The 25,165-nt window shown below is 42.3% G+C and overlaps 1 protein-coding gene and 1 long non-coding RNA gene across 5 annotated transcripts in view; both read right to left on the reverse strand.

Moving 5' to 3' along the window:
- Positions 1-1,639: 1,639 nt before the first annotated feature.
- Positions 1,640-10,325, reverse strand: LOC118369230 (uncharacterized). Its single transcript, XR_008087890.1, has 4 exons — positions 10,234-10,325; positions 9,196-9,371; positions 6,827-7,121; positions 1,640-6,438 (listed from the first exon to the last, which is right to left on the reverse strand). It is a non-coding gene; the product is annotated as an uncharacterized LOC118369230 (long non-coding RNA).
- A 710-nt stretch (positions 10,326-11,035) lies between these two features.
- The window catches only part of LOC118366338 (ABI gene family member 3-like), a 33,382-nt gene continuing 19,252 nt past the window's right edge, over positions 11,036-25,165 (reverse strand). Inside the window, exons 2-7 of one of the 4 annotated variants that reach the window (XM_035748925.2) lie at positions 21,038-21,128; positions 20,873-20,917; positions 12,906-13,073; positions 12,530-12,709; positions 12,135-12,280; positions 11,036-11,947 (exon numbers count right to left, since the gene is read on the reverse strand). In XM_035748925.2, the coding sequence (XP_035604818.2) occupies positions 11,200-11,947; positions 12,135-12,280; positions 12,530-12,709; positions 12,906-13,073; positions 20,873-20,917; positions 21,038-21,128 (1,378 nt within the window). In that variant the 3' untranslated portion in view covers positions 11,036-11,199. Of the gene's footprint in view, positions 11,948-12,134; positions 12,281-12,529; positions 12,710-12,905; positions 13,074-13,454; positions 13,687-20,872; positions 21,129-25,165 lie in introns of those variants that run through there. The other 3 variants (XM_052489517.1, XM_035748934.2, XM_035748944.2) reach the window with 3 other exon arrangements.

Raw genomic sequence — 25,165 nt, forward strand, 5'->3', positions numbered from 1 at the left:
CTGACAGGCTACCCCTCGGTGGTGAGGGTAGGCAACAACACAACCGCCACATCATCCCTCAACACGGGGGCCCCTCAACGTGTGCTCTTAGTCCCCTCCTGTACTCCCCGTTCACCCATGACTGTGTGGCCCACGCACGAATCCAACACCGTCATTAAGTTTGATGACGTCACGACAGCGGTAGGCCTGATCACCTGCAGTAATGAGACCGCCTATAAAGAGGAGGTCAGTGAACTGCCAGTGTGGTGTCAGGACAGCAACCTCTCCCTCAACGTTAGCAAGAAAAGGAGCTGAAGGTGGACTACAGGAAACAGAGGGCAGAGCACCCATCCACATCGGAGGGGATGTAGCCGAGCGGGTCGAGAGCTTCAACTTCCTGGGTGTCCACATCACTAAGTATTTAACATGTTCCACACACACCAATGCAGTCGTGAAGGCGGCACGATAATGCCTCTTCCCCCCTCAGGAGGCTGAGATGTTTTGGCATGGGCCCTCAGATCCTCAAAAAGTGCTACAGCTGCAGCATTGACAGCATCACAGCTTGGCATGGCATCTGCCTGGCATGGCATCTGCTTGGCATGGCATCTGCTTGGCATGGCATCTGCTTGGCATGGCATCTGCTTGGCATGCGAACGCAAGTCGCTACGGAGGGTAGTACGTACGGACCAGTACATCACTGGCGGTGTCAGAGGAAGGCCCTAAAAATGGTCAAAGACTCCAGCCACCCAAGTCACAGACGGTTCTCTCTGCTACCGCAGATATTTCAATCCCAAAGGTATTTCAATTCATTCATTGGTACTGTGTCGATTAATGAATTGAAATATCTTTGTGAGGCCTACCTGCATGTGTCCTTTAGCATGGTAAGTAAGTGTATGTGGGTTTATAGTAGACAGCGAGGCCTACCTGCATGTGTCCTTTAGCATGGTAAGTAAGTGTATGTGGGTTTATAGTAGACAGCGAGGCCTACCTGCATGTGTCCTTTAGCATGGTAAGTAAGTGTATGTGGGTTTATAGTAGACAGCGCCCTAAGAGAGATTTGGTCGAGGGGCCCCCCACCTCACAGGCAAAATGTTTGAGTGAGTTTTAGTCTGCGTATATGAAGAGGCGGCTCTGAATCGAGTGAATTTAATTTGGTAGCACATGCAGCCTACCTTGGGAACAATTAATTTAAGCTACTGCGACAAAGGGGCGGCAGGTGTTTAGAACGTTGGGCCAGTAACCGAAAGGTTGCTGGATCGAATCCCCAAGCTGACAAGGTAAAAATCTGTCCCAACCTGACAAAGTAAAAATCTGTTGTTCTGCCCCTGTCTCAACAGGACCTCAGATAGGGTTTGTTAGTCTAGGGTTGTAAGTAGTCAACTAACAATGGTCATAACTGAGGTTATAAATACCCATGTTATCTTGACCATCTCGTTGATCATTTTGTGTTCCCAGGTAGGCCGTCATTGTAAATAAGAATTGGTTAAATAAATAAATCAAAATATATTTTTTAAAAGGGGCAGTGTTTCACTCCCATATGGAGTGAATGTATTTTGTTTTGAGATTTTCTGCAGCTTCTTCCTTGAGTGCTCTATCTATCTCTATCTGCATTACAAACAAACAGGAGGCATGTTGCACAGTAAGTGTTGCATCGTTTTCTTCTCTCATCTTGAATAGAAATGACATATAAATCAAAATAATGTACATTAATGTAAACAATGTCATTTATATCAGAAATATTTGTCAAAATATGACAAATACAAAGGTGCATTTTTTCAGTGTTATACCTTCTTCACAAGAAACTCTTTCCAAAAGATAAAGAGAAAATCATCCATACAGTGTTCATTTTGGCACTCTTTTTTTATTTATTTGGTCTAGTCTTAGTAATTTTGACTAAAATATCATTATGTCTTAGTCACATTTTTGTCATTTGAATATCTAATTTAGTCTAATTGTTGTCAAAATGTACAAAAACACTGGGTCATTTTTGTCAACTAAATGCCCTTTCATTTTAGTCACTTCACATTTGCCTCAACCTATAGTAAACACAAATCACTGATTTCCATGTGGACAAACATATAGTACAAAACATGGTCCTATCGACATATTTTTCTGCATAACATCCTATTGTCTTCCCAACAGAAGAAAATTTGACAAACATACAGTACCAGTCAAAGTTTGGACACACCTTCTCATTCCAGGGGTTTTATTTATTTTTTAAACTATTTTCTACATTGTGAATAATAGTGAAGACATCAAAACTATGAAATAAATCATGTCGTAACCAAAAAAGTGTTAAACAAATGATATTTATATTTGGGATTCTTGAAAGTAGCCACCCTTTGTCTTGATGACAGCTTTGCACACACTTGGCATTCTCTCAACCAGCTTCATGAGGCAGTCACCTGGAACACATTTCAATTAACAGGTGTGCCTTGATAAAAGTTAATTTGTGGAATTGACAAGGTAGGTCAATTGTGTTGTGACAAGGTAGGGATGGTATCCAGAAGATAGCCCTATATGGTAAAAGACCAAGTCCATATTATGTAAAGAACAGCTCAAATAAGCAAAGAGAAATGACAGTCCATCATTACTTTAAGACATGAAGGTCAGTCAATCCGGAACATTTCAAGAACTTTCTTCAAGAAAGTTTCTTCAAGTGCAGTCGCAAAACCCATCAAGCGCTATGATGAAACTAGCTCTCATGAGGACCGCCACAGGAAAGAAAGACCCAGAGTTACAGTTCATTAGAGTTAACTGCACCTCAGATTGCAGGCCAAATAAATGCTTCACAGAGTTCAAGTAACAGACATATCTCAAAATCAACTGTTGAGGCTGTGTGAATCAGGCCTTCACGGTCAAATTGCTGCAAAGAAACCACTACTAAAGGACACAAGAAGAGACTTGCTTTGGCCAAGAAACATGAGCAATGGATATTAGACCGGTGGAAATCAGTCCTCTGGTCTGATGAGTCCAAATGTATCTTTTTGGTTCCAACCACTGTGTCTTTGTGAACGGATAATCTCTGCATGTGTGGTTCCCACCGTGAAGTATGGAGGGGGAGGTGTGATGGTGCTTTGCTGGTGACACTGTCGCTGATTATTTAGAATTCAAGGCACACTTAGCCAGCATGGCAACCACAGAATTCTGCAGCATTACGCCATCCAATTTGGTTTGCGCTCAGCGGGACTATCAATTGTTTTTCAACAGGACAATGACACAAAACAAACCCCCAGGCTGTGTAAGGGCTATTTGACCAAGAAGGAGTGTGATGGAGTGCTACATCAGATGACCTTGCCTCCACAATCATCTGACCTCAACCCAATTGAGATGGTTTGGAATGAGTTGGACCGTATAGAGTGATGGAAAATTCGCTACCAAGTGCTCAGCATATGTGGGAACTCCTTCAAAACTGTTGGAAAAGCATTCCTCATGAAGCTGGTTGAGAAAATGCGGGGCAAGGTGTCATAAAGGTGTCATAAAGGAAAAGGGTGGCTACTTTGAAGAATCGCAAATATAACATATATTTTGATTTGTTTAACACTTTTTTGGTTACTACATAATTCCATATGTGTTATTTCATCATTTTGATTTCTTCCCTATTATTCTACAATGTAGTAAAAATATAGAAAAATCCTCGAATGAGTAGGTGTGTCCCAACTTTTGACTGGTACTGTAAATAAGAATAAAATTGTATTCGAATTCTCTGACCATGCAAATTCCTAATTCAGCCTACATAGATATTGCACATTACATACAAAACAAACAGACATGAGAGAAAGACTTAATCACCCGATGGTGCCGCAAAGTAGTATGGATTGCACCGCCATCATTCGGTCGCGTCATTGCCATTGTTATGAATGTTTCACAGACGCCACATTGATCTCCAAAAGTAGAACAGGGGCTAATGATTTTGAAAAGGAGCTAATAACTATTTCACCCAGTGATGTATTTGAGTCACTGAACCTCAAGTCCGAATCAAGTCCCAAGTCCCCTGTGCTCGAGTCCAAGTCACAAGTAAGTGGCTGAAGTCAGAGTACCAGTGCTTGAGTCCTGGTCCAAGTGCTCAAGTCTGAGTCACCGGGTCCACATTAACTCAAAATATAGTTATTTACCCAGTCAGACTTTGTGTAGTGGCAAGAAGAATTTCAATAAATTGTTTACAATCCCTTTTGTTTTCTCTCTGTGCCACAAAATGACAGACTTTTCCCACAATTTGTTATGTTTATTATTCAAAAATTGTTCTAAAATTGATTTTAAAAAGTGTTTTCCTTCATCAACATACACACAATACCCCATAATGACAAAACAAAAACACGTTTTTAGAATTTGTAGCAAATGTATATAAAAGAAATATCACAGACCCTTTACTAAGTACTTTGTTGAAGCAACTTTGGCAGCGATTACAGGCTCAAGTCTGCTGGGTAGGATGCTACAAGCTTGGCACACCTGTATTTGGGGAGCTTCTTACTTTCTTCTCTGCAGATTCTTTCAAGGTCTGTCAGGTTGGATGGGGAGCGTTGCTGCACAGCTGTTTTCAGGTCTATCCAGAGATGTTAGATCTGGTTCAAGTCCAGGCTCTGGCTGGGCCACTCAAGGACATTCAGAGACTTGTCCCGAAGCAACTCTTGCATTGTCTTGTCTTGCTGTGTGATTAAGGTCGTTGTCCTGTTGGAAGGTGAACCTTCGCCCCAGGCTGATCGCTCTGGAGCAGGTTTTCATCAAGGATCTCTCTGTACTTTTCTCTACGGACAATTCCTTCGACCTCATGGCTTGGTTTTTGCTCTGACATGCACTGTCAACTTTGGGACCTTATATAGACGGGTGTGTGTGCCTTTCCAAATCATGTCCAATCAATTGAATTTACCACAGGTGGACTCCAATCAAGTTGTAGAAACACCTCAAGGATGATCAATGAAAACAGGATGCACCTGACCTCAATTTCGTTGCTGAATACTTATGTAAATGTGTTTTTTAAAATAAATTTGCCAAAAATTCTAAAAACCTGTTTTCACTTTGTCATTATAGGGTTTTGTTTGTAGATTGCTGAGGATAATTTTTATTTAATCCATTTTAGAATAAGGCTGTAAAGTAACAACATTTGGAGAAAGTCAAGGGGTCTGAATACTTTCCAGTCACTGTAGGCTACCAATAATGTTACCAGGGCCACATTCAGTTGAAAAATGTTCTTGAACATTGCAGATAGAAATTCCAAGAATAGAGGCTACGTTATTTCTTATTCAACATGTCAGAGAGGCATGTTTGTTCTACAGAGCATATTTATATCTGAACGTTTCAAAATGTTGCGTCCTGCTGAACATTCCCCCAGGTTGCTAGCTTTAGCTAGCCAATGAGATAACATAACTGAACAAGGTGTAGCCTGAACAAATAACAGTCCGGTCCGCAAGTAACCTAGTTTAAGAACGGCCTGTGATATGCTTTATGAATGTAAAATGCTGCCCGCCAATGCACAATCTAAATTTAAAAAACATAGCGCTGGTATTATGGGTCATGTCTTTTAAATGGTAACTTAAGGGCTTAAATCAAGCCGTTTTCTCTGAGGAAAAGATGGACACTTGACAATAGAACCTGTATATGAAATGCAGTGGGAGAAGTGGGAGGGTTGAACGAGACTACACATTTAAAAGACGGCCTACTTTTCTATAGCCTACTCAAGGAAGAGAAAAACATAGCTAGACTGTTGTTTTACTATTAAACACAATGCTGTTATTGTTTTTCATTTGGTAAAGCAGCTTGTATTTCTTAACCAGCAAAGAGTATTCTAGCTAACAAGAAGGCTGGTGGTGTTGACTGGTTAAGGTGAAGCAAGAGAGTCACCTGGGTGATTATTTTAGTCACTATTTTTGTTGACGAAATGGACAATGACTCCATGATGGCCCAGTCCTCTACACAAGCCGAACCAGATACTTTACAGTACAATGTCACGTCAGTGACGAAAGTGTTCAATTTAAATAAGATGTACCACTATACAGTATTTCAGGCCCTGAGTTTTCACCAACCGGGAACAACTCTAGGCCCTACCTGTATCACATAAATCCAAAGTTTCCTCAAAAACGTATATTAATCAGCATTGTTCTTTGGACGGCCTGAATATGCATGTTCAGAGCTCTATATGAACCCCATGGAGGTGCAAGGGAATAGCAGACATAGCCTGGTCCCAGATCTGTTTGTGCTGTCTTGCCAACACCTATAGGCAGCACAAACAAATCTGGGACCATGGAATTCTCAATTGTGCAAGTCGCGTCCATGTTAGGGTCTTGGTAACGGGAGTTGGGCGTAACCTGGACTTGGGAGTAAGGGGGGTGAGACTGGGGGCAGTGGCTGATACCAGACAGATGGAAGGTCATCTGACACCACCACTGCTGAGTAGATGGGTGGTATGTCCTCTATCACCGCTCGGTAGGAAGGTGGAACGTCCTCTGGGTCCTTTGGGTCAAACTGCAATGGAGAGGAGTCAGGTTCATGTTAGTGCCAAGTTGAACGGTTATAGTCACTGATACCTCTGTCTGTGTGTAGTTTCTGTTTCTTCAAGTTGTTTCTGTTTCTTTAAAAACTGAATGTGAAGTGATCATATGTTGCTAGTAGTTTGGTCACTAGACTGCTTAGAAGATTGCACTGCCCGTGTTTTTAAAAGCAAGTTATTTTTTTCTAGCCTGATTCAAGTGAAACATAGTGAGCACAGCATTCAGTCTGGTTTTGCAAGGCTGATGTTTCCCCCCTAAATTACAAAATGGGAGAAAGTGTTGACAGCCGCTGAAAGTCTTTATAATCAAAATGTCTGTTGACAGTTTGAGGAGGTCAACCTAGCAGTGGAGGGATGTCGTACCGGAGTGTATGGCGGTGCAGGGTTGATGAGATCCACTGAGCTATACGGCGGCAGTTCTCTATAGGGAGGTCTGTAGACAGTCGTGGGTAACGGTGGAGGGGTTGGGGCCCTTGAGGGCCGAGGAGGTCTACTGGGGGGACTTGCCTCCTCTCTTCGACCTTCTGTCCTCTCTTCTTCATGCATAGGGATGACATAGACAGAGGAGTCATCTGACTCTTCTTCCTGAGTGCACAGCCATTTTCTACGGCAACACAGCAGGTACAGTGCTATGCACATCAAAGGTGTGATTAAGAACCTGGGAATTGTAGTTTGAGGAATGTAGGATTTAGTCAGGAGTCAGTAAACTACAGCCAGAACTACAGTATATATTACACTTAGGTTTGATGATGACTGATGACCATGGAAGTGACAAGGATTTGCCACTTAGTTTTGCTCTTGGACATCTTTGTAAAACTATTCTCTGTACTGTACACCTGAAGTCGGAAGTTTACATACAGTTAGGTTGGAGTCATTAAAAGTTGTTTTTCAACCACTCCACAAATAACTTAGTTGGTTAGGACATCTACTTTGTGCACGACACAAATCATTTTTCCAACAATTGTTTACAGACAGATTATTTCACTTATAATTCACTGTATCACAATTCCAGTGGGTCAGAAGTTTACACACACTAAGTTGACTGTGCCTTTAAACAGCTTGGAGAATTCCAGAAAATGATGTCATGGCTTTAGAAGCTTTTGATAGGCTAATTGATTTGAGTCAATTGAAGGTGTACCTGTGGATGTATTTCAAGGTCTACCTTCAAACTTAGTGCCTCTTTGCTTGACATCATGGGAAAATCAAAAGGAATCAGCCAAGACCTCAGAAAGAAAATTGTAGACCTCCACAAGTCTGGTTCATCCTTGGGAGAAATTTCCAATTGCCTGAAGGTACCACGTTCATCTGTACAAACAATAGTACACAAGTTTAAACACCATGGGACCACGCAGCCGTCATACCGCTCAGGAAGGAGACGCGTTCTGTCTCCTAGAGATGAACTTAATTTGGTGTGAAAGTGCAAATCAATCCCAGAACAACAGCAAAGGACCTTGTGAAGATGCTGGAGGAAACAGGTTCAAAAGTATCTATACCCACAGTAAAACGAGTCCTATATCGACATAACCTGAAAGGCCACTCAGCAAGGAAGAAGCCACTGCTCCAAAACCGCCATAAAAAAGCCTGACTACAGTTGCAAATGTACATGAGAAGAAATATCATACTTTTTGGAGAAATGTCCTCTGGTCTGATGAAACAAATATAGAACTGTTTGGCCATAATGCCAAGGAGGAAAAAGGGGGATGCTTGCAAGCCGTCCCAACCGTGAATTACCGGGGTGGCAGCATCATGTTGTCGGGGTGCTTTGCTGCACGAGGGACTGGTGCACTTCACAAAATAGATGAAATCATAAGGAGGAAAATTTGGTGGATATATTGAAGCAACATCTCAAGACATCAATCAGGAAGTTAAAGCTTGGTCGCAAATGGGTCTTCCAAATGGACAATGATCCCAAACATACTTCCAAAGTTGTGGCAAAATGGCTTAGGGACAACAAAGTCAAGGTATTGGAGTGGCCATCACGAAGCCCTGACCTCAATCCTATCGAAAATGTGTGGGCAGAACTGAAAAAGCATGTGTGAGCAAGGAGACCTACAAACCTGACTCAGTTACACCAGCTCTGACAGGAGGAATGGGCCATAATTCACACCAATTTATTGTAGGAAGCTTGTGGAAGGCTACCCGAAACGTTTGACCCAAGTTAAACAATTTGAAGGCAATGCTACCAAATACTAATTGAGTGTATGTAAACCTCTGACCCACTGGGAATGTGATGAAATAAATAAAAACTGAAATAAATCATTCTCTCTACTGTTATTCTGACATTTCACATTCTTAAAATAAAGTGGTGATCCTAACTGACCTCCGACAGGGAATTTTTACTAGGATTAAATGTCAGGAATTGTGAAACACTTCTTAAAATTATAAACTGGGTGGTTCGAGACCTGAATGCTGAAAGCTGTGGTATATCAGACCGTATACCATGGGTAGGACAAAACATTTATTGGTAATCAGTTTACAATAGCAATAAGGCACCTCAGGGATTTGTGGTATATGGCCACTAAGAACAGCCCTTAGCCGTGGTATATTGGCCATATACCCCACCCCCTCGTGCCTTATTGCTTAAATATAACCTCATGTTATTGCACACATACTGTTGTAATGTGTAGCATATAGTACATCCACATCGGTGTGTAAATTGGAACATCAGTATGTTTGTTTCCGTTTGGTAGAGGTGGAGATCACAACATAATATGGAAAACAGAAAGACTTACTTTATCATATCAAGTAACCAACTTTCATTCAGCATGATGCGCAGTCTGTTGTTGTGGCAGGCGTCTGTCTCCGTGTGGAGAACGCACAAGAGAGAATCCTAAGGTACAGTTCAAGGATCTTCCTTACGTTTCTATCCAGCAGCCTCCTCATCACTATTAGGACTTTCAACAGCTCTCTGTGAATCAACAGTAAGCGCTAGTCAATCGGTCATGTTCAGTTCCTATTCAATGTCAGACTCAGCTTCACGACCCAGAAATAACCCATCTCAACCCTTTTTTTGTGACCGGTTCAGAACCACTTACATAGTACGTTCTCAGAAGTCATTTCATTTTCTAGGTGCTCCAGATGACATAAAATGTAGGTAAGAATTACACAAGTCTATCTAAAGTCTGCATCCTTTACATTTCTTCTAAAGGCCAAACGGAGCAGATTCTGACCCGGACACTGACCACTGATCAGCAGAGACAGATGTGATCAGGGGTGTATTTATTACGGAAACCGTTTACCGTTTAAGAATAAATCAGAAGCAAAGAGAGCAAACAAAACGTTTTGCAACAGAATCGTAGTAATGATTTATACCCCTGAAGTCACAGGCAACCGAATAAGCTACATTTAATTGTACAAGTTTGACCTCTTTTACAAATGAAAACAAGTAAACTGGAGCATAAACCTTTGACCCTTTTGTCCATAAATGCCCAATGACAAGTGTGATCATTACAAAGCCCCTGTCAACAACCATTTAATACAATGGTACAATCCAATGGAAAAGTATACACTTTATACACTGTTACAAAGAGGGAGAGGCATAGTTGTTATGGTGCCTCCCTCTACCCAACCATTACCATGTTAAAATAATTGAACTGGGTTGAATGAATTTGGACCTTGTATGATGTACTTACGTTTCATTCGGACTTCAAAGTCTAATGAAAATCAGTTGGATTTGGAGTAAGACAACAGTCATGCAATATCCTGTAGCCAATGATTACTACATTATTACTGCATTTTGTATTTATAGATGTATTCAAAATGCACCTTACCTTAACAACCAAGACCTCTGAATGTACGGCAACCTGTATGTCGACCTGTGAGTTGCTTTCATACTCTTGTCACAGGAAGTACGCAAAGACACACTTTTACAGCCTTATTGACCTGTTCAAAGACCCTAAGCATGTTTACTGTCAGGTACTATCAGGTGCTATCAGTGACGCACAACACTTTGAAGCTACGGGTGCGTCCCAAATAGCACCCTATTCTCTATTTAGTGCACTTCTTTTGACCATAACTGCACCCAAAGGGCTCTGGTCAAAAGTAGTGCACTATATAGGGAATCTGGTGCTATTTGGGACACATCCTACATCAGCCAATTGCTTTGAGGCACATGGAATGGAGACTCAAGTGGAGATATTAATAAACATACTGTATAAGAGATATGATATAGATGTGTAAGACTATTAGAGGGAGGGAAATGAAGAATATAAGGCTAATGAGAAAAACAAGGGGTCCACGTTAAGGCATGTAACTGAGGAATGCAGTCTGGGCATTGTTGGGACACGTCGCGGAAGTTTGGATGAGTGAGACCCACAGCTGCTTTACATCGGTAGGAATGTGTACTTTTGGAGGGATTTTGTGAGATATATGTAGGCTATAGTAGCCTGGTCCCAGATCTGTTTGTGTTGTACGGTCTTCGTAGTGGTGTGGCGTTGTCAAATGCAGTTGTGTACAGTTACAACGGAATAACTGTATAATTGAATGGCTGAATAACTGTATAACTGAACGGAGAACCATAACATAGGTGGTGGACATAGAGGTAGCTTCTGCAAAACACAACATAGCAAAATATAGATTTAAAAACATCCTTTAATGCAGAATCCTGTCATCAATATACTTGCAAATTGAAATAAATCTAATTTGTTTTATACACATTCATAAAAACTCAATCATGATCACACACTGTATTCAGGTTACATACCATACTCAGTTCAATTCATTGCTGTGCCATGTTATCATGTAATCCCTACATAGCAGAAGGTAGATAGAGAAGACACGTAACAATATAAGTTATGGAAGCGGAGGAGGTGGGGGTGGTGGTGGAGGAGGTGGGGGCACCTTAGTGGAGGTACCAGGGAGAGGAGGAGGAGGTGGTGGAGGAGGAGGAGCATTACCCATTGAACCAGGTGGAGAAGGAGGAGGAGGAGGAGGAGGAGGGGGGAAGCTATTTGATGAGCTGGGAGGAAGTGGAGGTGGCAGAGGAGGTGGAACATTACCCATTGAACCAGGTGGAGGAGGAGGAGGAGCAGGGGGGAAGCTATTTGATGAGCTGGGAGGAGGTGGAGGATGAGGAGTATTACCCATTGACCCAGGTGGAGGAGGAGGAGGTGGAGGGGCGAAGCTATTTGATGAGCTGGGAGGAGGTGGAGGTGGGGAGGAGATGGAGCATTACCCATTGAACCAGGAGGAGGAGGAGGAGGGAAGCTATTTGATGCGCTGGCAGGAGGTGGAGGAGGGGGTGGCGGAGAGAGAACATTAGGGGATGCATTCGGTGTAGGAGGAGGGGGGTTATTCGATGAGGTCATGGAGGGTGTTGGAGGAGGAGGACCAGTGCCCATGGAGCCAGGTGGGGGAGGAGGAGGAGGTGGGATGTTGGAGTCAAACGTGGATCCAGGAGGGGGTTGTGGGCAGTTTTGGATGAGGTTTGAGGAGACTGGCAAGGTGGGCACCGATGGTAGGGCCACATTAATGCCAAGATTGGACCTGGGAGGGTAGAATGAGAAGGTTCCATTCAATGGATGTATCACTTTATCTTTGAGACAGTTAAAGCCATGTAATACTAACAGATGGTACTGGTTTTAAGGGCACAATTTCATGATGAGTTTTACTACAGTATGCTAACTGGTCCTATCCCATCACCACTCACCACCCTAACTAGCGCTGTGCTTACCTATAGAGATCCTTATTGACGCTGGCTGAGGAGGGTTCCCCAGGCTGGGTAGCAGGAGCAACGGGACACTCCACAGGGCCACAGCTCCCTGTACTCCGCACGCTCTCTGTGGTCCCTGTTCTTTTCCGAGGCTGCGACTCATTGAGCTGGGAAAGACAATAAATTGAGAAAAACACCACAAACATATTACTGCTCTAAAGTCTAGATGGCCCAATAACATTGCTCTGGCGGGATTGAATTACAAAGTAAGTAGGTGCTAATAAGTAACTAAGTGCTAGTAATTGTAATTACAATAATGTAGACTGTCGATCAATGTCATATTACAGAAAAACAATGCTAAGCCTAATGGGATAAAATGTATCCATAAAGCAAAACATTCTCCCAGCTGTCCTCACGTTAAAGCTGTGGCCCAGTGTGTCCAGTCCGGTGAAGGACATGGGTCTTCTGATGTAGCAACCCTCGAGCTCCCGGCCAGCTTTGGGAGGGCTCATTAATTTGGCGCAAGCCAACTTCGTTACTGTGGTGAAAATTCCCATCTCTCTCCGAGACACCTTCTCCTGATGGATAGCTACAGCCTGGGAGATAGCACAGGTATTACAACACTGAGTGTAGGTCCCAAATGACACCCTGTTACCTATATAGTGAGGTAGCGCACTATATATGGAATAGGGTGCCATGTGGGATGCACTACTGTACTGTATTTCATCTATTGAGCAAAAGCCCCGTATTGTAGTGTAGCCTCATGACGGATAAAGCGACAGTGTTTCTCACCAGAGAGAGAAGGTTGATGGAGTTCTCCATGTCTTTCAGCTGCATGGCCTGGGTGTCCAGCAGTCTCAGGACAGAAGTGGCTAGGCTGTTGATCTGGTAGGCCACACTGGCCAAAGCCTGAGTGGTCAAAGCCTTGGTCTCCTCCAAACCCTTCCATGTGTCCTCATCCTTTAATCATGTTTCAAGCATTATTTTCTTGGCAAAGGTATGATATAGCAAAACTTCTTACAGTGTTCGTATACTTTTCGACACAATCAGAATACTATGATAAACAGAAGAGTGCACAACTTGACCTTTTATATGCCTCAATGTTCCCTCAAAATGGGTAGGCCTAAGGCTTTAAATTAAAATGTCAAATGTTTTATAACTACGTTATAAAGAAGGCATCGTACCGTTTTTGTTTCAAAGACAGAAAGAGAAAGAGCACAGCAAGCAAGTAAAAGTCATTCACAATTTCCACCAAATATATTCAATAAACAAATAAATAGACTAAGCCTATTAGAATAATTCAGTTGGTTAATTCTGTTATCATTGTCAAAAAATACTCACCTGTAGGCCTAAATAATTGTTTTCACAGTAATCGGCCACTTTGTGAAGGTTGTTAGAGTTGTCAATAAGCGCCTTTCTCGACGCAGGAGCCTCTATTAATATTTGGGTAGCAAGTTCTGAACACTTCGTTTGCTCCGTCATTTTAGACTTTGTTCGGTCCGGAAAGAATGTGCAGAAGTTAACTAACTACAAAGTAAAGGTGTGTCAAACTCTGTGGGTGTGTTCTCATATCAATAGTCGAGGAGGACGAACGAAAGCGTCCCGCCAGCGAGCTTGACTACATGGGTGCATTCATTACTCCGATTCCGTTGAAAAAAGTTAGAAGTTTTGCAAAACTGTTTCTAACGGAAACCGTTTACTCCAAACGGAAAACGTTTGGCAACGAAAACGATAGTTTCTGATAGACAAATACAGGTAGGTTCCTCCCCGGTTCGTTCAGTTTGCTCTGTTTGGTTCACTTTGGTTCCTAGAGTAAACCCTAAACGGTTTCTGTTGCAAAACGTTTTGCAATAGACCAAACGTTTTGCAACGGAATCTGACTATGAATACACTCCAGGTGAAGTGACAGGCGAGGCATGCTGCTGCAAGGAGTTTCTGCTGAATGCGGAACAACCGCAAGGTATGAGTTTTGACTCTCAACTAGGCTACGGTGTTAATATTACAGGCTAAACTTAAAAAACAACCATACGATTCAGCACGGCTGATAATCATCTAATAAGGTAGCCTAAAGCTAGGCTACTTGAATAATCACAATTCTATACAGTGAAAATTTGTAATTTATAGGCCTACGTTTTTAATGTCAGCACCCAAATATCGATTTCATTTATTTAAATAACATTGCTTAGGCTCGCCTTTTTGGTAATTTTTCTAACATAGTCTTTATTTCAAAGACCCCAAATGAAAGGAAATGTGCAAGGTCCATAAATACATTAACAGGATAAAGCTATAGCCTTCTCTGCTGAACCTCCACTAGAGGTCAGTCTTATAATGCATTTTCTACTATGGCCTCAGCAGTTCAAATAGGTCCCTTCTCATTAGCTACCTACCTACCTACCTACCTACCTACCTACCTACCTACCTACCTACCTACCTACCTACCTACCTACCTACCTACCTACCTACCTACCTACCTACCTACCTCTATCTATATATCCATCGAAATCAATACCCTACTCTATCTCCATAATGGCATAAAATTATGATAATATGTCAAATCTATGTTTTTGAATTTAAAAAACTTATGCATCCATAAAGGGAGCTTCCTCCTGTATATTTGTTACTTTCCTTCTTGCCATGATCATTGATCGGCTCCTAACAAACAAGCCTGCCGCGAAGATTGTAAAGACCATACAGCCTTTGATCCACATGAATGAAGTCAATCAATCAGTGAAGTGCTGCCATGTATCAATGTCTAGGGGCGGACTGGCCATCTGGCATTTTGGGTATATGCCAGATGAGCCGGCCCATTTTTAGCCCTGTCCGCCCATGTACAATGTCCCTGATAATGTTCTGATCCTGCTATGATTGCTTATCAATAAGCCAATAAAAAAAATACCTGATAATGTGTCGAAAGCCATTTTGAACAAAAGTGCGGTGCGTCAGGTATCTTGTACATTTAAAAAATGTAAAGCCATAGCTGTTTCCTCTGAGATAGGCCAATGCATACATGAGATTGAAGCATTTTGTCCAACAAAAGACTTGTTGCAATTTGAATTACCTTGAAATTGATTGATTGGTTGATTGATTGTAAGGTGAGACTATATATATATTTTTAATCCAGATAATTGAAAATAGTCAGTCTCAACCACCACAATATTTTTATTGATTTAAGTCTGCACCTTTCTTTCTCTATTCAGTATTTTCACTGTTAGATATTGTATAGGGGTAGCTACAGAGCTTACATGAACTCGTGTTTGAAGGTAACCTTACCTTGACTTATCTTTTATATTTCTACGTTTTGTTTAGGATAGAAAATGATGATATGATTGTGTACGTCTGTTGTCAGCCAAGGTTAATCACATTGTTTATGGCTGACCATATTATCGCCACACCTGCGGTCACGAGTCATGAATCCAGTCAAATTCCATGTGACCGCTTAGTTATGGTGATGCTGCTGATGGTCATTAGCAGCCTACCAAAATTGCTAACTGCCTGGTATTCAGCACTCTATTGTCCCTCTAATCACTCTGACATCAATGCCAATGTGATCAAAAATCAAAAAACTTAATGGGAGCCCATGAGCTCATGTTGCGCAACATTTATATGGCTATACAACTGAGCGAGAAAACAGAATGATGGCCTCTATTAAAAAGAGGAGGATCCCATCAGCTTTCTATAGGCCTACTATATTTATTTATCAACTTTCCTAATATTAAGCACATTGCTTATCTATACCACAGGAGTAGAGCCTACCATTCGCTATCGAGATATGTGCATGATAATGGTCCATTCTAAATCAAAATAAATTCACACATATATTATTTAGTATACGTAAAGACAAGATTAAATCGAGAATTAGTCTGATGGGTGACAATATTAGCTTATCACTTGTGAATCATAGTCGCACACCTCATGTAGGCTAGCCCATAGGCCTATATGTTTTGATAAGGTTTGTATCTAACTAAAGTGGCCAAATAACTTCTTAAAATTAAGCACATTATATTAGAACCGGACATACATAAGCAGAGTTTAAAATTTGGGGCAGATCATTTTCACCATAAAAATGCACCTTTATAATAAAAGCATTACATGCATAATCACATTTGCCGTCACTTTTGATAATGGTGTTTTCCCGCTAATGGAACATTCGCGCTTATAGCCTACGCCGTGTGTGCATTGCTGCGCTTATAACGTGAAGAAATAGCCTAATAGTTTATCAACATTTTAAGTTCTAATCTGTTGTGCCAGCCACATTGCGTAAAAATGTTTTTTAGAGCCTCCGAGGGGCGCAGTGGTCTAAGGCACTGCATCGCAGTGTACCACTAGAGGTCCTGGTTCGAATCCAGGCTCTGTCGCAGCTGGCCGTGACCGGGAGACCCATGGGGAGGCGCACAATTGGTTCAGTGTAGTCCGGGTTAGGGGAGGGTTTGGCCGGCAGGGATGTCCTTGTCCCATCTCTCTAGCGACTTCTGTGGCGGGCCCGGGCGCAGTGCACGCTGACACGGTAGCCAGGTGTACAGCGTTTCCTCTGACACATTGGTGTGGCTGGTTTCTGGGTTAAGCGAGCATTGTGTCAAGAAGCAGTGCAGCTTGGTTGGGTTGTGTTTCGGAGGACGCATGGCTCTCGAGCTTCGCCTCTCCTGAGTCCGGAGTTGCAGCGATGAGACAAGACTGTAACTACCTATGAAATTGGGGAGAAAAAAGGGGTAAAAAATATATTTTTTAAATCCATGGTTTTTTTATGCTAGTGGTTGTATTAATTTGGGATCTATCGCATCCCACAACTGTCCCAGACTATGTTAGGAATATTTATTTCTCTCACAGAATAGGTCAACTTTTGTACTATGGGGGATAGTAGATTGACATAGGCTAGTGCTTTTGCTGTTTGTTAGGCCTACTCATCTTGTTGGCTGATGAAAAATACATGTGGACAGTTCTTCCAATATCTTCAATATGCACCTCCAATTAGATAAGGGTGAGCGCTGTTGCGTCCCCGATGTGTCTGTCTTCACTTGTAGCCTGTTAGAAAGACCCGATCGTGTGACGGAGAGCCATGTGAGTGAGCGGTGTACTCAGGAAGAAGGGCACAACGCAGAAATCCACAAAAGGCATGGATTTTTTTAGGGTGCATTGCAGCCACACAAATCCAAGGCATTATCAAGTGCTTGTCAAATTGTGAATGAGAGACTGATGAAAAGTGTACAGCCTTCGCAAAAAATATGTTACAAAAGGTCTGCATCAGTGGCTTGTAGGCTGTGTTTGGAAGCGAGGAGATGCTAAATGTGTTTATGTTAATTAACGGTCAAATACCATGAGACCGACAGTTATTTGCTTGACAATCACCGGCTGGTGGAATTTTGTGACCGCCACTGCCCTACTCATATACACTGAGTATACAAAAATGTAACTATTTCCATGCCATAGACTGATCAGGTGAATCCAAGTGAAAGCTAGGATCCCTTATAGATGTCACTTGTTAAATCCATTTCGATCAGTGTCGATGAATGGGAGGAGACAGGTTAAAGAAGGATTTTTAAGCCTTGAGACAATTGAGACATGGATTGTGTATGTATGCGTGCCAGTCAGAGGGTGAATGAAGTGCCTTTGAACAGGGTATGGTAGTAGGTGTCAGGCACACCGGTTTGTGTCAAGTACTGCAACGCTGCTCGGTTTTTCCACGTTCAACAGTTTCCCGTGTGTATCAAGACACCCAAAGGACAACTTGACAAAACAGTTGGAAGCATTGGAGTCAACATAGGCCAGCATTCCTGTGGAATGCTTTCGGCACCTTGTAGAGTCCATGCCCTGACGAATTGAAGCTGAGGAGGGGGCTACAACTCAATATAAGGAAGGTGTTCCTAATGTTTGGTATACTCAGTGTACATCTGTTGGCGATGAAATGAACTACAGATTGCTTAGCTCATTGAATGGTGTTGTCGCTGAAAAGAATTGTGAACAATAATAATGAAGTCTCCGATCCTTGTTCAAAGAGAATTACAATTGATTTGCATACAAATATTATACGTTTCTTATTCTGTAGGTACACTCTTGACAGACTATTGAGAGGTAGATACAAAGAAAAGTGTCAGAGTCCTTTCCTTGTCCAACATTAAGCAGTGAAACTATACTTTGCTGCATACTGTGCAGCATCTCCCTGAGGATGCATTAATTTGTATAGGAATAGTCCCGTTTCTTCCTAATGGAGTGTTTTGTGCAGCACTAAGCGTTCTTTCCCACAGTCTGACATTGACTAATGTCTGTTACTTCATAGCAAGTGTTTGTTCTTCTGCTTCGTTTAATAAGCCCTGCCAATGGATACCCACAGAGAGCTTGTTACAATACGATAACACTGACTACATTTAGAATAAATGAAGCCATTATTAATATTGTGAATGAATGAATGAAATATGAATGCTTAAACACTCATTATAATACCAAGCCCTTGTTGTTATGCCGGGGACAGTCTATAGAGAGACCCCACCGCTGCACCATAGAGAATGAAGTGAGACCTCAAGGTTGCTCTCTTCAATGTTCCTCTCACTGTGTTCCCATTGACCTCCAGTCATTACATCAGTAGCTCTCTGAGCTTGATGAGTGCAGAAGGGCCTTTTGGAACCGTTAATACCCTGTTTTATGATTATGCTGAACACTGATTACTTTGCTATGACGAAGCATTTTCTAGCTGCTATGTTACGAAAGATTGCTTTTAAGATCGCATACAGTGGTTGTGTGTGTTCCGGAAGGTTCCACGTGTTATGGTAAGATCATCTCTTGGCATGTGAATAAGGTGCAGTTTCACATTTGATTTGACAAAAATTGTTTGGCTTATATCGAGTCGAAAGTGAAGTTAAATAGTACCTAGACACTGCTATGTTGAGTAAACCCCATAGCCACCACAAGGCAAACAATTATTTTTTTCTCCAGAATCTGTTTCACAGCAGTGTCCCATGCATGTGTTTCTTCTACAGCCAAGAGGCTAGGATATAATATTACTCATTGGGAATAGTCATTATAGAACCTATACGCCATGTACATTCCATCTAAATTCAGCCATCCATGGGCATTTATTTGGGTTAAACCTTAAATGCAAACAAAGTGCATCACAAAATATTCCCAAGACATTAAACTTCCTCAACACATTTGGTAATTATTTTATGATGAGGGCCAGGGAGCCTGAAACTTCCGTTAAGGAATTGATCGCAGTACCCTTATTGAAGTGAGTTGCACTTCTATTTTCTATTGTAACGTACTGGGTATCGTGAGTATGAAAGTCAGGCACAGGGAAAACAGAGAGTTCAATATAGTGCTCTTTTAATGCACACACTGTGAACCACGGCCACCCCACTAAACACTGGGTGCTCAAAACCAAAATGCCCCAGACACGGGGAACGAAAACAGTCCAGCACTATACACAAACATACATGTTACAGACCAACACGTTCGTCTGTAACAAACACCAGGGTTACAATAATCAATCCCGCACAAAGAAACGGGCGGGCCGGCTGACTAATAAAGCCCAACTCATTACAACCAACTCAAAACAGGTGTAATCAATAAACACAGAAGGAGGGGGATAAAATAATCAGTGGCAGCTGAGGGCGACGACGACCGCCGAGCGCCACCCGAACGGGAAGAGGAGCCATCTTCGGTCGGAGTCGTGACATCTATCATCTACGGTACTACTATACTATAACCATACCAAAAGACAACGATGGTATTTGGATGTTTTCTAAGATGACACTGTCAGAAAATGATTTCAACGTTGTGTGCACCATGGTATTGTGTGATCACAATCCACCGGAACAATGAAGATAGCGAATTGATTGAAAAAAGTGTAGGGGACCGCGACATAAACACAGTGACAACATCTCTGTTTACTCCAATCCCTGCTATAGCCTCACAATATGGGCAGAGAAACAAGACACAATCCACAACAGAGTCGATGAGTGAACCATGTACACTGGGTTCTCACACACACACACACACACACACACACACACACACACACACACACAATAAGCCTATGCCTATTTTATTTGTAGTGATTGGATGCCCAGGGCTATCATGGCTTCGTCACGCTTCACAGAGTTCCATTACAGCTTCTCAATTCAATTATAGTCCTGAGTCTGGAGGGAGGATTGACTGGGGTTGCCTTGCATGGACGGTAGTAGTCAGACACCATCATTACAGCCAGCTTGCTGTCTGACACTATTGGCCCAGGACACTTTTTTTGTCCCCAGTAACATTGACTTTAGATCCAATTCTGATGGATTATCCAGAATTAGACGTTCATCCATGTTTTTCAAATGTCAAATTTCAAAATGATTGCAAACATAACATCTTTAAGGTTAAGTTTAGGTGTTAACTCTCTCATCCCCTACCCCATGTTGAAACCTACTTAAAGGTAACAACGCTTACTGTTGCCCCTAGTGACCGGTTTCCACGTCATCTCCCGATGTCTGAGGACATGGATGGATGCCCAATACTGGCTTGTATCAGGGGTGAACTGGTTGGAATTATCAGCCTCAAATTTTACAGTGCTGACTTCTCAAGACCTCAAGGCTTATTTTTCTCCACTCAGTTTAGTAAAAAAGAACTGTTGTTGATCAGCTTGGGGTGTGTACCCTTACAAAAAAAAAAGAAATGGCTGTTTTCCCATGCTGAGTTTCAAGGTGCTACACATTGGAATTGCAATTTAAGAAAATGTCCATAATATATCTGCAGTAATAGTGGAATGAACATTTCACAGTATTACTTACCCACCAGTTTTGTGATTGGCTGTGATATTCGCCTCTTGATTTCTCCTGATGGAGAGGCATCTGTTGTCAAAGTTGTTCCGACTTTGTGGCTGTGTTGTCATGTGAATATCGCTCTGTCATTATGACCGAAAATAACTTTTGGACATTAGAACAGCGATTACTCACCACGAACTGGCAGAATATTTTTTTTCCTTTTACGAGTCCGACGAGCCCAATGTGAAGGACATATTGCTTTCCCGGGAACAGGCCCAAATTTCTGTCATTTGCGTGAAGAGAAGAAAAAGAGGGCGGAGGTCAGGCTGCCTTCTGAGAATTCATGGGCAATTGAATAAACCCCCACCGCCTTCCGTTCTACTAGCTAACATGCAATCATTGGAAAATAAAATTGACGAGCTACGAGGAAGATTAAACTACCAACGGGACATTAAAAACTGTAATATCTTATGCTTCACAAAGTCGTGGCTGAATGACAACATTATCAACATACAGCTGGCTGGTTATATACGCTGTATCGGCAGGATAGAACAGCAACGTCTGGTAAGACAAGGGGTGGCGGACTATGTATATTTGTAAACAATAGCTGGTGCACGATGTCTAAGGAAGTCTCAAGGTTTTGCTCGCCTGAGATAGAGTATCTCATGATAAGCTGTAGACCACACTATCTACCTAGAGAGATTTCACCTGTATTTTTCGTTGCTGTCTTACATACCACCACAAACCGATGCTGGCACTATGACCGCACTCAATGAGCTATATTCCACCATAAACAAACAGGAAATCCAGAGGCGGTGCTCCTAGTGGCCGGACACTTTAATGCAGGGAAACATAAATCTGTTTCACCAAATTTCTATCAGCATGCTAAATGTGCAACCAGATGGAAAAAAAAAAACTCTAGACCACCTTTACTCCACACACAGAGATGCGTACAAAGCTCTCCCTTGCCCTCCATTTGGCAAAACTGACCATAATTCTATCCTCCTGATTCCCGCTTACAAGCAAAATTAAAGCAGGAAGCACCAGTGACTCGGTCAATAAAAAAGTGGTCAGATGAAGCAGAAGCTAAGCTACAGGACTGTTTTGCTAGAAAAGACTGGAATATGTTCCAGGATTCTTCCGATGGCATTGAGGAGTACACCACATCAGTCATTGGCTTCATCAATAAGTGCATCTATGATGTCGTCCCCACAATGACTGTACGTACATACCCCAACCAGAAGCCATGGACTACAGGCAACATCCACACTGAGCTAAAGGCTCGAGCTGCCGCTTTCAATGAGCGGGACTCTAACCTGGAATCTCATAAGAAATCTCACTACGCCCTCCGACAAACCATCAAACAGGAAAGCGTCAATACAGGACTAAGATCGAATGGTACTACACTGGCTCCGTCGCTCGTTGAATGTGTCAGGGCTTGCAAACCAGTACAGACTACAAAGGGAAGTAGCACCGCCGAGAGCGGCCCAGTGACACGTGCCTACCAGACGAGCTAAACAACTTCTATGCTCGCTCGAGGCAAATAACACTGAAACATGCATGAGAGCACAGGCTGCACTGGACGACTGTGTGATCACGCTCTCCGCAGCCGATGTGAGTAAGACTTTTAAACAGGTTAATATTCACAAGGCTGCAGGGTGCGCTGACCAGCTGGCAAGTGTCTTCGCTGACATTTTCAACCTCTCCCTTTCCGAGTCTGTAATACCAACATGTTTTCAGCTGACCACCATAGTCCCTGTGCCCAAGAACACTAAGGTAACCTGCCTAAATGACTACCAACCCGCAGCACTCCCGTCTGTAGCCATGAAGTGCTTTGAAAGGTTGGCCATGGCTGACATCAACACCAGTGGTCCAAGAGGCTTCTAAACAGCTTCTACCCCCAAGCCATAAGACTCCTGAACATCTAATCAAATGGCTACTCAGAGTATTTACATTGCCGCTGCTGCTCTCTGTTATTATCTATGCATAGTCACTTTAGTAACTCTACCTACATGTACATATTACCTCAATTACCTCGACTAACTGGTGACTCTGTACCGGTACCCTCTGTATATTTTATTTCACCTTTATTTAACCAGGTACCAAGTCCAACTAAGAAATCAGTGTTGGTTGTTGTTGTGTGATGGTTCTTAGCATTCTGAAATACGTTACATGAAATAGGTGTGCAAATATCATGAATTGGTATCCATTATATTGGTAGTTACAGGTTAGGTACTGTTAGGTATAGTACAGGAGTCTCATAAAATGTCCTTGTCCATTTGCAGGGGTCAGTTTGAATTGAATGTAGAAAATGCTTTGTTATTAAAATATATATTTTTCGCTCCATGAAGTAATCTAACAATGTGTACACCATCATCTTGTCTATTTCTTCTCTCATTGATTGGGGCTGTGAGAAAGGGAGAGGTGAGGGGGGCGGGATGTAACAATTGTGAGGTGTGAGTGTCAGGATAACTTAATGGCATGTCTCAGGCTGGACACATTGGCAGTCAGGATCTCTAGTCTCCACCGAGTGTTGTTAACACCTCGTGGTTCACCTTATCCAACAGGTGGAGAAACCAACTTTTGAGGGTTCAGAGATAAAACACTTAAGTTCTTCCGACTGGCATGGACTTGGTTAGAGTCTTCAGAGGTGTAAGGATAATTAGGAGTCTGTACCTAGGGTATTTGGTGCAGTGAAAGTCCTGCAGGGAGTTATGTTTCCCAAGTGCAGGGGTTTGGACATGTTCATGCTATAACAATACATTTTTCAAAGTAACCCTACCTTCAAGAAAAATCTAAAGGTGGTTGAGGCTGACTAGTTGCAGACACGTGTCATCTTACAATACTTCAGAAAGGAAACACCACGTAGAAATGTTTAACCATTTATCAACAAATTAATAATTCAAGTCTTGTGATATAGGCTCTGCTCCTTCAGGGTCCAAGCAAAAGCATCAATACATACAATTGCATTCAAGCAGTGAGAGCGGTAAGCTACATATATGTATACCAATCCCTCAAACAGAACCTGACTGTTTGGATTAAACCTGGATTGTAAACTATCATGGTCAAAACAAATTGATGCAACAGCAGCTAAGATGGGATGAGGTCTGTCCATAATAAAGTGCTGCTCTACCTTCTTAAGAACGTTATGAACAAGGCAGATCCTACAGGCAGGTCCTCAGTTTTGTCGCACTTGGACAACTGTCAAGTCGTGTGATCAGGTGTCACAGAGGGATTTAGGAATATTACAATTGTCTCAGAACTGGGCAGCACGGCAGGCCCTTAAATGTACACAGAGAGTTAACATTCATAATATACATGTCAATCTATCCTGGCTCAAAGTAAAGGAGAAATTGACTACTTCCCTACTTGTATTTGTGGGAAGTATTGCCATGTTGAATGCACCAAGCGGTCTGCTTAAACTACTAGCACACAGCCCAGACACCCATGCATACTCCACAAGACATGCCACCAGAGGTCTCTCCACAGTCCCCAAAACCAGAACAGACTATGGGAGGTACACAGTACTTCATAGAGCCATGACTACATGGAACTCTATTCCACATCAAGTAACTCATGCCAGCAGTAAAATTAAATAAATAATACAAAAAATATACCTTATGGAACAGCTGGGACTGTGAAGAAAACACACACACACACACACACACACACACACACACACACACACACAATAGTAGTGGCCTGAGGGAACACAATGTGCTGTGAAATCTGTTGTGAAATGTAATATGTTGTTAATTTTAAATAACTGCCTTCATTTTGCTAGACCCCAGAAAGAGTAGCTGTTTTCAGAAAATAAACACCACGTAGAAATAGGTTTAACCATTTATTAAGAAATTAATCATGTAAATCTTGGTGATGTACAGTGCATTTGGAAAGTATTCAGACCCTTTGCTATGTGACTTGAAATTGAACTCAGGTGCATCCTGTTTCCTTTTATCATCCTTGAGATGTTTCGACAACTTGATTGGAGTCCACCTGTGGTACATTCAATGGATTGGACATGATTTGGAAAGGTACACACCTGTCTATTTAAGGTCCCACAGTTGACGGTGCATGTCAGTGCAAAAACCAAGCCATGAGGTCAAAGGAATTGTCCGTAGAGCTCAGAGACAGGATTGTGTTGAGGAACTGACCTTGGGACGGGTAGCAAAACATTTCTGCAGCATTGAAGGTCCCCAAGAACACAGTGGCCTCCATCATTCTTAAATGGAGGAAGTTTGGAATCCCCTAGATAGTCTTCCTAGAGCTGGCCGCTTGGGCCAAACTGAGCAATCGGGGGCGATTGGCTTTGGTCAGGGA

The sequence above is a fragment of the Oncorhynchus keta genome, chromosome 3, assembly GCF_023373465.1.
Source record: "Oncorhynchus keta strain PuntledgeMale-10-30-2019 chromosome 3, Oket_V2, whole genome shotgun sequence".
Lineage (NCBI taxonomy): Eukaryota > Metazoa > Chordata > Actinopteri > Salmoniformes > Salmonidae > Oncorhynchus > Oncorhynchus keta.